The 18,364-nt window shown below is 40.2% G+C and overlaps 1 protein-coding gene across 9 annotated transcripts in view; it reads right to left on the bottom strand.

Moving 5' to 3' along the window:
* Positions 1-5,231: 5,231 nt before the first annotated feature.
* The window catches only part of RAPGEF2 (Rap guanine nucleotide exchange factor 2), a 172,482-nt gene continuing 159,349 nt past the window's right edge, over positions 5,232-18,364 (bottom strand). For 7 of the 9 annotated variants that reach the window (XM_090138461.1, XM_090138457.1, XM_090138459.1 and 4 more), the window contains 6 exons: positions 17,559-17,744; positions 15,703-15,855; positions 13,391-13,616; positions 11,393-11,952; positions 8,586-8,891; positions 5,232-7,362 (listed from right to left, as the gene is read on the bottom strand). In XM_090138461.1, coding sequence (XP_089994587.1) covers positions 7,337-7,362; positions 8,586-8,891; positions 11,393-11,952; positions 13,391-13,616; positions 15,703-15,855; positions 17,559-17,744 — 1,457 coding nt within the window. In that variant the 3' untranslated portion in view covers positions 5,232-7,336. The remainder of the gene's footprint in view (positions 7,363-8,585; positions 8,892-11,392; positions 11,953-13,390; positions 13,617-15,702; positions 15,856-17,558; positions 17,745-18,364) is intronic. The other 2 variants (XM_090138456.1, XM_090138458.1) reach the window with 2 other exon arrangements.

Genomic DNA, 18,364 nt, shown 5'->3' with positions numbered 1-18,364 from the left:
GTTATGTTCCTATCCTAGTGAAGGAAGAGATCCCATTTTATTTAGAAACTATAAGAATTATAGGGTTTTCCATCAGCAACGATAGGAGATGAACTAGGAAAGGAATGAAATTCTTAGGTATCAAGAGCCATGTAACACTTTTACAAGCAGAGAAACCCCAGAATAGCTTTCCAGGCATCTCCAGTGGCTGCACAGTGACACAGAGGCTCACTGTCCCTGTGGTTGCTCTAGAACTGTGTAGATGTGGCACTGAGGGACGTGGTTAGTGGGCACAGAGGGATGGGTTGATGGTTGGGTGAGATGATCTTAGAGGTCTTTTCCAACCTTAATGATTCTAGGAAGAACTGATCTATTGTACTTGTAACACGTAAAAGGTGAAGAGTGAAATATGTATGTAGACATTCTGCAGACCTTTGTAATATCAGAGTTTTTAGTCATTCCATTACTGTTTTTCTTCCCTAGGTGTAAGGCCAAGCAAGAGGTCGATAAATTTAGCTGAACTCTCATCTTCAAAAAACATAATTTATTGTAATAGGAAAAAAAAAAAAAAAAGCAATGTCATCAGTATGCAGCATTCTATTAAGTGCATATTTTTAGCAGATTTGTGAAAGGTATTGATTGGGTACATCTGGCCAATTCCATGTTCCTAAAATCCCAGCACATTTCATTTATAAAATAATAGCTCAGGTGAAAGAAGGTGACCTTCACCAAGCAAGCAGCGCTTTTTAAAAATGATTTACCTGCGTATGTATAATTCAAGAAATCAGTAGAGATGTTTGTTTTGTTTTTTTAAATCTTGACGATGCTGAGCATGCTTCCAGAAAGAAGAAAGTTTTCTTTGTTGGGGAAACAAATAAAAATTAACATAGATGTTACTTTACAAACATGCATTGCCTTTCTCAAGGGGCCTTCAGTCTAAATTATGTATTTTGATGTAGTAAGCAAAGGTAAACAGCAAGGAAGGGACCGAAGGGCAGATTGTGCTGACAGCACATGGAAAGCTCAGATATTAAGTAAATATTGGTGGAGGTTAAATAAATGCACAAAGATTCCAAGAAGCACAGCTGAAGGGAGATGGGAAGCAGTGAAATAACATATAAGACATTAACTTACAAGCCCCAAACAGCAGAAATGGCAATTTGTTTGACACTCCAAGGTGAATAAATCAAAGCATCATTGCTGATGACCATGTTATGCCAGCCCTGTGTCCTTGTCCCTGCATGGACTCTGGGTGTCAGGGGCTCACAGTACACTGGGACATGGCACCTGGTGCCACTGGTGCTTGAACTGCTGTCAAGCAGCTCGCTCCACGTGATGAGGGGACATGACCACTCTCAGTAGGCCAGCAATTTGCATTCTTCCCCCACCCTCTTATTTACATGCACTTTCAGAGAATCAGAAATCCCTCAAAGCTGCTGCTTTCAGCCATTCCGCTGTTTTGGGGTGACCCACACCAAGAGGTGACCTTAATGAGCATGCAGAAGGGCTGAGGGCAGGATTTTCTCACTTACAGAGCATGGGTTGCTACAGGGTGAACCAACCAGAACTTTTTGCTACAGAACAATTATATAGCAAATAATATAGTCCTTGGGTACACCCTGGAACAAAACATGACTCAAGTTGCCATCTCAATGAGATTATCTTATCCTTTGAAACACGGGATGATGCAGCTGCAATGTTAGGGAGGGAGGGGAAAAAAAGGATTGCAAGGATTCTAACAGAAATATTGCAAAAAACAACAACAAACAAACAAAAAAGAAACAAAACAGCACAATCATTTTTCCACCTTTCACAAATCAGCACATTTTCTCCATTCCACATCAAGCCTGGGGAATGCCAACTGCACACAGAAGTAACTTCATGTTCTCCATGTTGCAAATAGGGAACTAAAGAAAACCACATACAGGCAGTTTGTGAGAAACTGAGAATTGTAACTGTATAAGCCAATCCTTTCCAGAGTGCTGGAGAAAAATTCAGCATTCCCCTTCATAGCCATCTTATAGAATCATAAAACCATTAAGACTGGGAAGACCACAAAGATCATCAAGTTCAACCATCAGCCCATGCCTGGGACTGTCCCAGACTGCATTCCTCAGAGCCACATTCACACGTCCTTGAAAACCTCCACATGGTGACTCCACCACCTCCCTGATATTGCACCAGCACCTCACCACTTTTTCCACAGAACCACAGAATGGCCAGGGTTGGAAGGGACCACAAGGATCATGAATCTGCCACATGCAGGGCCACCAACCTCCACATTTAATACTGGACCAGGCTGCCCAGGGCCCCATCCAATCTGGCCTTGAACATCTCTAGGATGGGGCATCAATAAGAATAAATCTTCCCCATGTCCAACGTGAACCTCCCCAGAGCAACTTAAGGCCATCACCTCTCATCCTATCTCTGTTATCATCTGGGGGAAGAGGCTGATGCCCACTTCTCCATAACCTCCCCTTCAGGTAGTTGTAGATAGCAATAAGGTCTCTCTGAGCCTCCCCTTCTCCAGACTAAACAGTGCCAGAATTGTTCTGTGTATCAAGAAGCATCCTGACAAGAAAATGCCCTGCTCACTGGCCAAAACCACTGACAATTACAAATGAGAACATGCCCAAGGTAAGCCCAGGTGTCAGGTATAGATCAAACACATTGCATTGATGTGCTTCAGAACAGGGAAAAAGCTGCTTGTGACACTTGGATGAGATGCAGAGGAACAGAACACCAACGCATCAGTTGGCATTAGGTGCAATGAATTCTTCAACAGTATGCAGGAGATGGTCAAATTTCAAAGCTATTAAAAGTGTGAGGACACACTCATCAGGACAACACTACAACCAAGCACAAGTTTTCAACGAAGAAGGAAGAAAGGCTAACCCTGCAGGTACTACAAAACCACCACACACTCCTGCTTTCAGTTAAACCATGCAAAATGAGAATCTCCCATGTCCCCAAACCTGACAAATGATTCATAAAATGGATGAGCAAAACATAATCTAGAAATATAGCAAGAACAAAAACAATGGAGCATGATATCCCAGCAGCTCAGAGGCATGCCAAGATTTGACAAGACACAGAGAGCCCAGCACCTGCCACAGGAAGAACTCACTGCACTCAAAGGAAAAGCCAAATCCTGGGAAACAAAGGCAAAATTGCTGCAATCAGGCACCTAACTCCCAAGCCAGCAGTCGTAAATACACCAAAACCATGCCAGCATTGGGTTCAGACAATCGAAGTGAACAGGAAACCAGCTTAACCCCTAGCTGGTGATAAGGATAGGCTGAATAAAGAGAGTAACTGCAAGTGGGGAGACATTTTGAGAACATTTGTCCTCAAGGTATTCACCAGATGTGCAATAAGCCTTTAAGGGAGCTGTGCTCACAAGTGATGGCATTTGGGGTCCCTAACATAAAGATAACACAAAGGGAACTACAGACACATCTTCAAATACCTGTCAGAAGTTACTTAGAAAATGAAAACTGACTGCACTACTGCTTTATGGGACACTTGCTGATGTTTGCAAGCCTTAATCCAATCCCCTGTAGGGCAAGTGTGATGCTAGGTGCCTAAAGACATTATCTCACTTTAGCTATTCAGAAATTATTAGAATTTGAAAGCTACCCCAAACCAGCTGAAATTGCTGTATGACATTATACGTCACCAAAAAAGGGGGAGAAAGCAACACATTGGCTCCTTAACATCTGCAGCATAAATGTCCAGGAGCTGAAAACTATCTTTAAGGAAGGACAGGAGATACAGGAAGATATCAGAGGTGTTAAATAAACCTGCCACGTGCCCATTTTGATGACGATCCAAACAGAGAACTGCACCTGAAAGAAGGCTTCTGTCCGTCCCTCTGAAAGCTGGCCATCGGGAGTGCCAGAATGAAGTCCTTCCATCTGAGCAAGCGTCCAGCACCTGAAATGAAGGCCCCATAGTCCTGCAGGGTCACTAGCAATACCAGTTCTGCAATCAGTTTCTGGAATCTAGAAAGGAGCATGTTTTTCCTGAGAGAGTGTATATTGGTCAAACATGATTAAAAGCAGCAGAGCGAGTGTAACACTATGGTTAATTGTAGGGCTATGTTTGTGCAGACAAAGAAATGAATCATAGAATTGCAGGGGTTGGGAGGGACCTCTAGAGATTGAGTTCGATCCCAAAGCCTGAGCTTGCCCTACCTGGAAGCACTTCTGGCTTTCTGAATGTTGAAGTGTCACCTCCCGGCATTGTTTCTGGAGACTGCACACAAACCACGTCTGGAGAGGAAGGAAATGGGTGGTACTGTGCTCTGCACAGAAGCAGAGAGGCTATGTGAGAAAGCAGCAAAGATAAGCAACAGGAACAGGTTAATGGGAGGGAGAATGAGGCATCCGAAAAACAACAAAGAGGCGTGAGCAATGAAAAAGGACATTTGTGCTAGAAAGAGGAAAAGCAGCTAAGGACACCCTTTCTTTGCCAACAAAGCACTTAAAACCAGCAGTTTTGGTTATACACATTAAAAAAATATATCCAACTATGCAAGATGCAGAGGCATTGCACAAGCTCCCACTCCTGTCCTACTTAAGCCTGACTTAATCTGACAGGGACAGGATGAACCTAAAACCACAGTAAGAAAAAGAAGAAAAAGAAGAAAGGAAGAGTATTATTTAATCTAAGAGAAGTTTCACGTGACAATAATGTCAGCATCACCTTTTGACTACTGGGGCTGTGCAAAGCCTTCCATACAAGCAGCAAGAGAAGCCCTCTTGTCCCAAGACTGAATGTGTATCAAGTGGATTATATGAGGGTTCCCTGAATTAAGTAAATTAAGTAAAATAAAGCATGCAAGCTTCTTCAGATGGCCAAGGTTGGACACTGGGTTGAGTTTAACATCAACTTTTATCATTGAGGATGCTATTAAGTGGCCTATATTACTTGAAATACCTTTTTCAGGCACAACTCTCACAAATGGATTATTTTTTCCCCCTTCTCTCTATCCAAACTGTACAATGCACATTCTTCACTTTCACACCATGCAGAGTATGAAATCAACGTGAGCCTTCCTTTGTACCTATTTACATGCTATACAGAAGTAAAAGCATTCCCATAGGAACTCCCCTTTTTGGCTCCCAAACTCTTCCTGCTGGGGATACACCACAGTCGCTCATTCAGCAGAACACATACAAACTTTTTCTTAATTAGCAGTGGCACAAGTGTATATCAAGAAAAACTCCACGCTGATAGTTTGCCCAACGTCACTTGGCAATGTCCCTTTAATATTAATACACAGAGAAGTAAATCTTTTTCATAAATTCGTTCAAGTATGTGGAACATGTAAAATGCATAAGAATCAATATGGACATCATTAATGTTATATTTATTTATTTTCCAGCTTCATACAAACTGGATGTAGAAGCATAAACATAGTACATTTCTACCATTTTCAACAAAAATATAACCAATATGTACAATTATTGTATTAAAAATACAAAAGGGATACAGACTCCACCAATGTCTTTCTAAAAGACATACAGGTACAAGTAGTATCAAAAGTATGAGGAAATCACCAGTTAATTGTACATTCTGCACTTGACATCACAGAGCGAACTGAGATTAGCAGTCCTATGGTCTACAATTACTTTATGCTTATATAACATTTGTGCAACTTGTGATAGAGCTAGGATTTTGTATTTCTATATGCACATGAGGTCCATAGCCTTGAGAATAAAACTGGCAAATAATGCATATTGCATGTAAAATTACAAACGCGTAATTGACGATGTGATATATAAGCAAATAGACAAAAAGCTATGATTACAGGAGAGAGAATTAAATAAAGCACTGACATTTGCCTGATACAGTGAAAAAACACTGCATTTTGATCTTTAAAAGTTGAAGTTATTTACGTTTATCTACTGATCAATATGATCAGCTGAGTTCAATGGAAACAAACAAAAAAAAAAAAATCCAAGACCAGCAGTTCCTCACATTTGAGTACTACTCGGATTGGCAGCCTTCACTTCTCCGGAGTCTGTGCAAAAACAACACAAAAATAGAGGGGAGGGTCATTTCAGTCGTTATAGGTTAATAGCAGCTGTGAGCAGGTGGTTGCTACACATTGGCCTTCTCTACACATGCAGTGTTCCACAAAGCCATTAACAGTTGTGACTATTTCTGCATTGCAAAGGCTGGCGTATCTAAAAAGGTTATTCTTCTTTACTTAAAGGCTTGTTTATCCCCCTAATGCCAAGTCAATAGATGGAGGTTATTAAATCAATATTAACAGCTGTCAGGAGCTGTGACATCCCAGCTTGCCTTCACTGCAACGTTATCCAGTTAATTTTTCTCGTAACATAACTACTATAGAGTAAAAACAACAACAAAAATAGAAATAATATATAACTTAAAGGTGAGGTTGCCGTCTGTCTCGTTAGAATGGGATACTTTGTTTTGAGCACGCCGTCCTGTATCCCACAAGGCACAGGTACGAGGCATGGTGTCCGCTGTTCCTTCATTGGAGAGCTGTAAGCGCATGGCTCTGCACTGATCCTAGACCCAACGCCGTCCCCACTAACGGGCACGAGTCTGGAAGCTTCCAGGGTGGGGGACACGCTAAGAGAGAAGCTAGATGGTCGGGAACGGCTGCGTCCTGCAGCCTCTGCCTTCCCTTCTGCCCTGCTCAGCCACGCGGCAGGTAGATGCTATCTGGGAGCTGAGGCTGGCAACCCTACTTACAGGTAGGAAATAAAATAATACTGTCGTTACTAGGCAGATGCAGTATTTGATCTCTGAACGCAAACGTACGAAACTGTAACAAAGGCATTGTAAACAAGCAAATAAGCACTGCCTCCTCGAAGGATTTCAATGCATTCCACTCTTGGTAGGTTAAAGGCCAAACGTAAATTGACAACTAGCTTATCTCATTATCCCAATGAGACTAAGTGCTAGGATCACGATTAAAATTGAAAAGGAAGATTAAAAAACCCTTCCAGGCATTGGGAAGTGCAGCCAGAGTTATCATCCTGATGTGATGATCTTGGAATTTGGAATGATACTGTGTGATGTGGCAGACAGCGACAGTGGTAGCTTGGAGATTGCTGCACTGTGCATTTCAAGCAACACAGTTTGAAAAGTGCCAGGGCGATTTCTTCACAGTATTTCACATGCAAGGGGAGGGGGGACAGAAGGGGGGTTTGAGGGGATGGGGGTGGAGGAAGAAGCCCCATGCTGCTTTAAGGCAGGGAAGGAGGCAAACAGGTCCACCATCCTTTAACTATAGTTCCAAGGCTCCTATTCTAGGGACGTCTTCTTGTGCTCTCCTTTAAGGTGGTTCACTCTGGATCCAGAAAAGCCCCAAGTCTTAAACAGCAGAGACTTGTTCATCTTCTGCAAACACAATAGGACAGGGGAAAATATCATTTAGTTCACGTAGATGAAGACTGCTACTAAATGAAACAACCTGTACTGTGTTCACGTGCTTTCTGTTCCTCTCTGTTAGGTATATTAAAAAAAGAAAAGAAAAAAAAGGAAACTAAAAAAAAAAAAAAAGACTATCTGAGTATCTTTACATTTCAGGTCTCATGAGAAGCACTTCTCTGAAATTTTATTCTCAAAGAAAATAAGACAATTGCTATTCTGAGCTAGGTGCAGTATTCTCAGGTCAAGAATGTGACAGCTACTCCTGAATATCTAATAGCTTCATAAAGCAGTTCTTACATTTTTCCTTGAATATATCTGACAGAAGTCACTATTTCTTAGTGGTATATTTGAATTAAGGTTGCATAAAAATGGCCGTGGCTTTCGTTGCCACTGGTAAAATACAATTAAAATTCTCAAACTGACACAGTAGTTCCTAAAGTTTGAGGTAACTCTATTAAAGGGATCTCATCTTTTTTGTCACGTTTGATTGCAGAGTTCATGCTGCACATAGAGCTCTAGTAACTAAGCAGTTAAGGAGGGAAGGAGACAGCCTTTCTACCATTAGACAAAACGGAGCATCAAAGATTCAGATGCATGACTTGAGCTTAAGCTGCAAGCATCTAGCTTGGAAGATGCAATCCAGCTACACTCCACAGAGTAACAGAAAGACTATGTGTGCATGGTCTTTATATTGCAATAGCTGAGCTGAGCATAAAGATTGGCAAGCAAGATAGCAAAATCATGTGAAGCAGTTGGTATGGAAGACCCAGCGTCCACAGTGTAAGAGTTTCAGCTAGAATGCTGAGTGATTATCCATCTAAACCTGACTAATGATGCTCTCTGGGGTAGGCATTTGTAGACTGAGATGGATGTTTTGAGCAAGTGCCAAACACTGGATATTTTCAGGGCAGCCAGCTCTTTTTACCTAGAATGCAGGCACCTCAAAAGAAGTTACCTAAGCTTGGTTGTCTAAGATTCAAGGCGGACATACATTCCAAATTTTAAATGATGTTTTGAGTGAACTGAATCCTCCTTCCAAAAAGTAAACAGACAAGGTTTGAAAGATGGAAACTCAAATTATAGCAAGAATTTCTACTGCAGTAATCACTTGCATAATCTGCTTTGTGACTGTGAAAACAATGAACACATTTGCATGCAGCACGCTTAAAATTTAACAATTAGAAATTTACCATCTTCCTCTGTGGGAAACCCTTGAGATTGATAGTGAGCAAGACGTGGATCTGACTCGTTTGGTTTATGCCACTGAGGTTTGTTCACAGGCCTGCTAGTTGAATGGCCGTGTGACTGTTGCTGTTGAGCCGACGTCCCATGGGTCTCACACGTCCGTGCCACCATTCTAGACCTCTGAAGTGCTACGTTGTAATCCGGAGGCTTTCTAGTTGGATGGGAAACACCTTCTGCAAACTCAGCAATAGGTATTCCTACATAACCAGGAGGAGTTGGAGGTGGTTCCCGATACCGACCTTCTTTTCGTGCTGCAAGAAAAGCAGATTATTATAAAGTAATGGGATGAAAACTGCTCAAATTAAACAGTGAGAGTTAAACATTGATCAACTCACAGTCCCAGGAGGAAAAATCCTGAAGAAGGATGAAAGTTAAATGCTACATAGTACATAATGAGATACTGAAAAATAAACCATATGAGAAAACCAATAATATACAACATATGCACAACACCATTATTCTTCCAGTAGTGAAGTATTAATGAAAATAAATTCACCAAATTACATGAGGAATTTGCTCTAACTTAGCAGCTGAAGCTGCTCCATCAATTACACAGAATGAAACATTCATTGGTCAGAGACCAGTGTTGCAGAAGACACAAGAGTCCACAAAAGTGACAGCCATCATGAATATCAGTGTCTCCCCAAAAGCATGTCTGTCTTAATCTTGAAGATGGACTTTGTCCCTAAAAGCTCATCTCTTTTGTTCTTAGCAGCTTGCAGGCAAAGGAAAAAAGGAAAAAAAAAAAAAGGAAAAAAGAAAAAAAAAAGGAAAAAAAAAGAAAAAAGGACCTGATTTCTTTCTACAAACCTTACTAACTAAGGCAAAACTCCAAATGAGGTAAGAGTAATGGACCTCATTCTCGTGCTTTTTGCATGCATCACTGACCACTGCTTTTATTTTTTAAATTTCTGCAAAATTAAGTCTGGAAATCATTCCTGAAAGAACACTAATTGAGTAACGTTTTGTACAGGAGAAGGAAAGCTCACATACTTCATGGATCTCATTGAGGTTTACCTGTTTACCTGAACAAGAGTTAACTCTGGCCTTACCCAGCGTACCCTTGCAGAGAGATTCAAGGGAAGAAAGAATGATGAAGAGTTTTAAACACCTTCAGGAACAGACCAGATGGGCATTGATTTCATGATTCTGTACCGTGGAATTTCATATTTCAAGATGTTAATTAGGACTTTGATCCTGAACAGTTTTTGTGAGTCTAACCCTTTTATGTGACTACTTACAGTACAAAGGCAAACACAGCAGGTAAAAAAGCCTGGCACAGCAAATTTACTCTTCCTGTCTTGTCATACCTTCTATATTCTTGCACAAGTGATGAGGACAGTATCACTCTGCATTATGCAGTATGAAATTGACTGAAAGGGCAGTACCAGCTCACAGCTGGCTTTACTGGGCTGGTGGGTTTTTGCTTTTACTATTAGCAACCAAATCGTCTCATATGGAATCCAAATGCTTTTCTTGCACAAATGCATGCAACTGAACAAAGCAACATGAAGAAACTTCTGAGAATTTTAATTCAAAGATTTCAGAAATTTTGATTTTAAGTAATTTTGACATAGAATAAGTTCTGTTGAAAAAATCTACTGCAAGAGATCAATGATACCCAGAGCTGCAAGCACAGTTAATAGTACTGAATGCATGGAAGTTATACAGCTGCAATTTTTGGATCTTCTTCACATTCTCCAAAGTCTATAAATGCATATAAGTGTAGTGGCAAGCTCAGACACGAAAGGCAAGTCTGGAAGCACACTGTTGGTGAAACCAAGTGCATCAAAGAGTAAAATTAGAGACTGGCACAAATCAGAACCTCGAGTCCTGAACTGAGCAGCTTCCTCCTATTCACAGTTCAAGGATCCAGAGCTGCACCCAAGCTTTGCAGCAATAGGCCATTGCTAAGCAATATATTTGGGCAGAAAATGGAAAAGCAGCTTATCACAATGGTCTCAGCATGACTTCAATGTGGCAGACTTTTTCAGCTGTGTCAAAGCAAAATGGCTTTCAGATAGCTCTTCATAATAACCTGAGGAAAGGCACTCACAGCAAAGGGAAATGAAAGATGCAAAAAATGTAGAGGGGTCTTGGATGGCCCTATGACATCTGGGATGTGTAGAAGGAAAAATATGAGAAGTGTTAAAACACTGCCAAAGCTAACTTTCGTATTGATTTAAACATTATTACCTCACTGGATGATTATAAATGTAATAGAGCCCTAATTACTTAAGGAATCTCTTCAATTGAAGTAATCTAAAGAAATGCCTCAGCTGGTGTCTAAACACAAAGCGACCCCATTTTTAGAAGTAAGGAACATTCAAAAGTAAGGAATCATCAGACTAGTTACACAAATGTAGAAAGGAAAACACTTCTAAAAAAAATAAATCAGGACACATTTATAAAGATACCTAAATATAGAATACAGAGCCTTACTGTGAAGAGAATGCACATTTCAGAACAGACACCTATACACATCAACTCAAAACACTGTCCAGCAGTTGAGCTAGTTGGTGGTTTTTTTTTAATGATGTATGGCAGGCTGTCTTGAAACACAAAAGAGCTGCCAGAACTGAGAAGCAGCTGTAAGCGATAATTTCTCTAGCAGTAAAAACAGAGTTAGAGGGCAAAAACTGAGACTACAAAATGTTCCGTTCTGCTTTAAAATCAAACCAGACAAAAGAAAAGTAGGTTTAAAACAACACTAAACACTGTAGGTAAGTGAATTAAAATAAATTTAACTTACCAATAAGCCCCTTTGTAGTACTTGATGTTACTGGTATGTGAGCAGGCATGGGAGCAGGCTTTGCCTCCTCTGCTGGTATGGATGCTACGCAGCTGGTTTCAGCTTCAATAGAAACATCCTTCCCTCCCCTTCGCTTTATGGTACCTGTGTCACCTTCTGAGTCCTCTCCCCAGTAGCCCGTTGAGGATGCCCAGCTTGCTCTGGACTGTGCTTGCTCGAGGCCCTCCCTACCTTGACTTTGCCGGCTATACTTTGTGCCATGATCAGAAAACATCAGTTGGTCCACATGACTGCCTGAGGCCCACAGTCCTGCCCCATCGCCTGAATTATCAAAATGAGCGTGTCCAAAAGGCAGCGTCTCCCAGCTTCTCTGGTGCTGTATTGTTTGGATGTTGTCATGTGAACCACTTGAGCAAGAAGTCCAGCTACCACGGCCACTGTCAGCTGCATCGAGTGAAGCTCTGTCCCCCTGATCCTGTGACAGTTCTTCTGTGCTAGGAGAAGACAGAACAGTAGCTCCAGCGTACAGGCCTCTGTTCTCGGACAGTGGTGCATAAGATCTAGATGCACAATGAAGAGAGGGGAAAAAAACATCCAGCGTTGAAAGCAGAGATCCTTTACAAAGCACACAAAGAACTAACAAAAAAAAAATGAGCATATTGAAAGTTTTGATGCAATTTATGTTGTACTTGCTTAAAAGACTAATCTGATTTTAAGCACAGAACACTTTCCTTTTAAGCTCATCCTTAATAGAACCAATAGGAATAATCACTGGGCAGCTCTCTTGATGAAACGTAACACATTAGTGGAGCCACCTCAGAATGTAAAATCTTAACTTTGCAGCAGTCCTTTAAGGCAAGCAAACACCACTGAGACACACAGAATAAAAGGGAGCAGACTGATAGATAGGTTCCTACCGCTTTTCCAGACAAGCAGTGCAAATAACTCAAAGTTAGAAACTGAGATTTATCAGGAAGTGACTGAAACTCAGATTTAGGCTTCTGCTCATTCACAACTTTGAATGACAACTTATCAGTATTTCTTGCAAAGGAAAGACTTTGAAGTTACTTCTGGAAAAACATACTACTTCCTAGAGCAAGTACATTTCTCTGTAGCCTTCTGGTGGCTGATCAAGTCTGACAGTATCACTTACATAGCAGCAGTGAAAACTGATCAAGTGTCAGCTTCGTTTAGCAACTATTAGGACTGCTGTGAGTTGTGGTTTGAGGGCAGCTCGCTATGCAGATTGGGACCCTCATCTGATTTTACACATCTGATTAAAGAGCTTGCATAGCCTGGGATTCCCAGATCCGAAGCACACCACTTTCAGAACTGGCCTGTCATCTACATGACTCAAAACTAGAGCTAAGGTTTCCAGATAATAGCTCAGAAAAGCAACTGGTTCTCAGGCTCACTGACAGAGATTCAGAGAACTCCTTGCAGCTCTACCTTACCCACTTTTACAGAAGTTAATTATCTAGAAAATTACTTAGGGAGCCAACAGCCAAACGTGAATTTTAGCTTCCAATTATTGTTGAGTAGGAGCGAGATTTGGGGTAAAATAGAATTTCTGAGTTAGATAAAACTGCACTTTTCTGTAAAAACAGACTGGAAAATTACTAGCTATTTCTGCTCACAGTGCCATTCCCAAGTAACTGCATCAATAATTTGTCATCTAACTCAGTTAATTCCCCACCTAAAAAAATGGCTAGAATACTCATCTGCTACAGAGAGGAGTCTACAGAAATACTAAGTGCTCAGATAAGGTCTACTGGAAGAAAGGTCTTACTGCCATAGACCTCAAAAAACACGTGTGAGGGCAAAACATTTTCTTGTAAGAAAACAGAACATGATCACAAAATTCAGTAGTGAAATAATGGAATTTAAGAACAGAGGAGAAAAGGAAAATTTGAGAGAGGTACAAGGAAAGTTATATAAACAAATATACGTGCCACACACTCTATGAAAGTATAATTTAAGTAAGAATAAAATTCCTACCCTAAGCTGTATTGATCTGGTTCAATCACGATCCTTCTATCAATTCTTCCCACGCCAAGATTAGTCTCCACAATGCTGACAGAATGCCTCTGTCTCCTCTCATCATGCAGGGACGCTGGCATGGAGTCAAAAGAGGAATTGCTGACAATACTAGATCTGGAAGAAATTTCGCTGTGACCAGAGTCTGAAAAGTTATCCACTGTGCCACTGGGAGCCAAAGTGTAACCTGCAAAGGGAACATCACTTTAATCAGTCTCTTAGAGGCCCACTCAGCTGGCAAGTTTCACTGCTGCAACTGTAGTAAATCAAAAGTATTTACGTTTTACACACAGAAGAAGCACTGAAAAAAAAAAAAAAAAGCAGCATAGCTTTATAAATTCTGCATGCCCTATCTCTTGAAAAGGGGTTTAAGATTGAAGGGAATGTGAAACACTCATTTAGAAACCAGCCACTCACCTTCCTTCCCCTCTACCTTCCTCCCCCAAATTTTCAAATGCATTGTATTTGTGTTCCTACATCGTGAAATCTCACTTTTCATGAAAAAAAAAACAGCCTATACATAAACACTGCCACCAAGTTTGGAACAGAAGAGGTGCATCAGACAAGAATAATGCTCAAAAGTTATCCATAAGACTCCCTCATACAGTTTTTGTGTTCTGCAACACTGCCCTTCAGAGGTGAACAACGTATGCAGTGTGAAGCACATATGTCTGGACTCACTGTTTATTACATATCTTGGTGAATAAAAGGCCTAAAATGTTTTTTTTTAAAAATATTCAAGGTTTTCAAGCTTTCTTTGTGGTACCTGGCTAACTAATTACATTCCAAAAGACAATATCTGTGAACTGTGAGAATTACACCATCATTTGGAGTAGCACTGACACTGCCAGACTGTAATAAAACCTGCAAACAACAAAAAGTCACATAGGTAAATTCAGCTTTTGTTTCAACACTGACAAAATGCTCTTACAAGCTAGGCTGAAGGTCATTAAACAACACACATCTACAATTTTTTTTTTGTTTCTATCTATATTAAGTGTCAAGATGACTTGGAGTGATCCGTCTCCATTCAAACCTGCTGAGAATATGGAATTAACGCTGTCAGACTTTCTGAAAGTACATATCATTAGCTTAGTGTCACCACCAAGCTTTTAAATCTAAAATTTAAAAGCATCTTTATGATTTGCTTTTTAAACAGTAAAATACCTTTTAGTCGCAGCCCTGACCAAAATTACCTAAATTCACTTTTTGCTAAGACAGCTTTTGGGAGAAATCGGGCTGAGATCTCATGAGGGCTCAAGATGATAACCTGACTTCTTCACATAGCATTCTCCTTCTTCCAACCTTAATATAGATCACTTCAATAGAGATTTTGGATAGGCTTTTGTACGTACTTCTATGCTCTATTTATCTCTCCCCAGCTTACCCAGTTGGACTTATTTTTCTCCCTTTGGTTTCCATTAACTCCATCTATCCCAGAGGTCTATAGTGAATTGATATTCTTGCTACTGCTCTCAATTCCAAAAAGAGAAAAGGATGTGGTTGGGTCCATTAGTTTGGAACCACAGGGTCTCGGTTACAGAGTGCTGCCACCTACCACGTTAAGGAAAGGGTTTAGCTATCCATAAGAAAGTAGAAAAATTGATACATGCATGTTTCAAAACCTTATAATCTCCATCCAATTTGGGGAAAGTTACTTCTACAGCAAAGCCTCCAACACATGCATCGCTTTGGCATTTTATTACAGGAACTCAACCTCAATATATGCATTTTAAATTCATTTTAAATGTAACCAAAAACTTTCAAAAATTAACACCACCAAAAAAGTTCCAATGTGCAATACCATTCCTCAAATATCCATGTTTGAATAATTAATTATGCTTCTATTAAAATGACTGTTAGTGATTTGTATCCCAACTATCTTAAGCTTGCCTGTCATACATAGGTCATTTCCCACCCAGCCGGGTGACAGAGTAAATAATTCCTTTAATAGGTTAATGAGCTCAATGAAGTTTAAAATCTTGTACAGCAATCTGCACGTACTGCCACTGGCAGAAGATGCTCTGATGGGAATAAATTTGTCAGAAGCAGCTGTAATGAGAGTGACCTAATGCATCACAACCTGTATCAGTTCAGGCTTCCTTGCCTATTGCTATCAAACAGGGCCTTCAGCTGTCCCACTTGAGCACCTCCTGCTCTCTTGCTGACCATATGTGCCTGAAACACGAGCAGTAATGTATTCTGAATGTACAGAAACTTCCAAAGCCTACGACCTTCAGGAAACAGAATGAGAAACGTTCTGCATCTAGTACCTTTCCTTGGAGAACTCTGTGGTGAGGTGGGAGGAGAAGACAGATGTGAAGATGCACTTGATACTGCGTCTTCAGATTGTTTCTTGTGGCGGTCCAGACTTCCTTCTTCAGATAATGAAAGAATTTTCTTTAAAGCTTGTGGGGAGTTAATGCCTTTAAGTAAGAATGAATGTAAGCAGATGTAAACTTTAATATAAATACATCTTCCCATTTCGCAGTACATTTACGGAGGGAACATCATGTAAGAAAAAACACTTTTCTCTTTAATTTGCGAGTTTCTAACAGTGGCTGAAACGAAGCAAAATTTTAATCCTACTGTTCAAAACATAGAGCTGTATGCCTGTAACTTAGTGAAACCAGTCTTTCATTTTTTGCCACCGAAAAGAAATATTTTGTCACAGAAAATATAATCCAGAGGTGGTGCTTTGTAATACTGCCTGCACAGCATACAAATCAGGAATAAGCACAGTAGTGGTTTCTGGCAAATGAACTGAAACGATGAGGACACACAATGCTCAATGCTCAGTTAAGGTTTACATTGTGAGAAGTGAAACAGCTTTGTTTCTTTTCCAGACACAGAGCAGCCCAGAAGGGCAAAGGAAGCTGGACAGATTAAGAAGATTGGCTTACAAAATAAGGCCATCCTGCAGTTGCCTTTCTCCCTTTAGAGAATTATTTCTGCACCGGTTTATTTTGGGAAACCAAAGAATAACAACATCTTTAAGATGATGTATGATGTAAAGATCTAGGGCATAAAGAATTGCTTTTCTGAGGCAACACTTATCTTTGTCTTTTTCCACCCTCTCCTCCCCTCAAAAAATACATCCTGGCATACACTTAAAAGCAAAGATGGAGCTTCTCTGACAGTTTTGTAAATTTCTGTTTTGTGGTAGAGGATATTTTCAAGCCTTCTACAGACTTCTCCTTTGATCTGTTGGATCACAATGCTGCTATCAATAATTCACAGCTCGTTCATCAACATAACCCAGTCAACTTTTCAGAAACTTTCCCACCATGAGCAAAAGTACCATCTTTGTAGCTTCAAAATCCTTTTAATATTAAAATTTAATGGTAAAATTAAGAACTATATGAAGATTGAATTGTTTCTTGCCCATTTTGCTGCTTTTAATTCTTCTCTAGCAGTCTAAGCTGTGCACAGATAAACTAATAAAAAGTGAGAGACTATTTCAGCTCTTAAGCAGATCTTAAAAATTCACGTTACCTACATATAAAGGAACATAGATTTGGAAGACAAATTGGAAGTAATTCCTATACTCCTGCATCTTTTAGCATGAGATGCAGGCAGCAGCACCAGCTTAACAGTAAAAAGCACTAGGGAACAGAATCCAGAGAAACAATTCTCTGATTGGAACTTCAGGCCCACGTTTGTAATGGTGAGGACACCACTTCTGTAATTAGTCTAGCACAACTGAATTTCTCATTGAATGTTCAACTTTAAAAAGAGAACAAAACAGAACAAACAACAACAAAAACCAAAGTAAAAAAGCCACTAGAACTTCTGAGGCACTTCAGATCACTGAAAAACCTGATGGTTGTTAATCCACTTGGAAAAGCCAAGGTGTTAGTGCAGATAGCCAGAAAAATTCATTATTTCCACCTGCTATTAGGAGGTAAATAATTACACTGATTAAATTGACAAGGATGCTTTCCTGGCAGATTTCTTTCTTCCCATTTCTAGAGAAGATAATTTTACACATACGCTGCATGAAACAGCATAATTCTCCTATAATACTACCACAAATTAAAGTCTCCATCTCATTTGATTAAAGTGCTTCCCTGACATGAGCAAAGAAACCTCAGAGTACTCCCACTGAATGCTTCTTTGTTTGACTTACCAAATGGTGGGAGGTCTTTGACGGGCACTTTCTTGCGTGAGGGATAAAGAGATACAGCAGGGACCTGCAGTGCTTGGTTTACTTTATGTTGCTGCTGCTGCTGCACTTTCTGCTGAATTCCTGCCCGGGGAGCCACTGGTGATGTTTCAGATTTTCCAGATCGCTTGTCTCCTGTATTCTTTGGCACTTTGCAAGAAATGGGAGAAAGCAAAGAATGACTGTCAACCACAAATACAGTGGGAGTTCTAAGCTGAGAAGTGCCAAGCCCTCCAATTAATAGTTAAGAAAGTGATAAAATACTGAAACCACAAATGCAAGAGGATACATCTAGGGATAAACAGAGAGGAGGAAAAGGAGATTTAATTTCATTTTACATCTGTACATTATCAAAGAACCTTTCCTCTTTCTTAAAATAAAACTCTCATATATTGACTATTGTGATAGTTCTCACAATGTGACCAGAAATATACTGAGCTATGATAAGGACTGTAGTTGGTTTAGGGCAGATATAATTGATACAATACAATTTTGTATCCTAATATCATAATTAGCATTTTTTGCTATCCTGAAGGAATGGAAAAGCATAAGATACAGCACTCTCTAATTAAAGTGCGACAGATTTCCAGTTCTGCTTCCCTCACCATGTCTCTAAAATACCTGGACATGATGGAATTCCTTTTTCTCTCTCAGGATGAGGTCATCTGGGATGACCAGCCCTATTCATACCAATACCCTGAGCGCATCAGAACTGTAGAGGATCTTTTGGTCTTTCTGGATCCTTCACACAGACAAATCAAAAGAACTCT

Source organism: Phasianus colchicus, chromosome 4 (assembly GCF_987193195.1).
Source record: "Phasianus colchicus chromosome 4, bPhaCol1.hap1.1, whole genome shotgun sequence".
Lineage (NCBI taxonomy): Eukaryota > Metazoa > Chordata > Aves > Galliformes > Phasianidae > Phasianus > Phasianus colchicus.
This window is presented reverse-complemented; position numbering and strand designations above follow the sequence as displayed.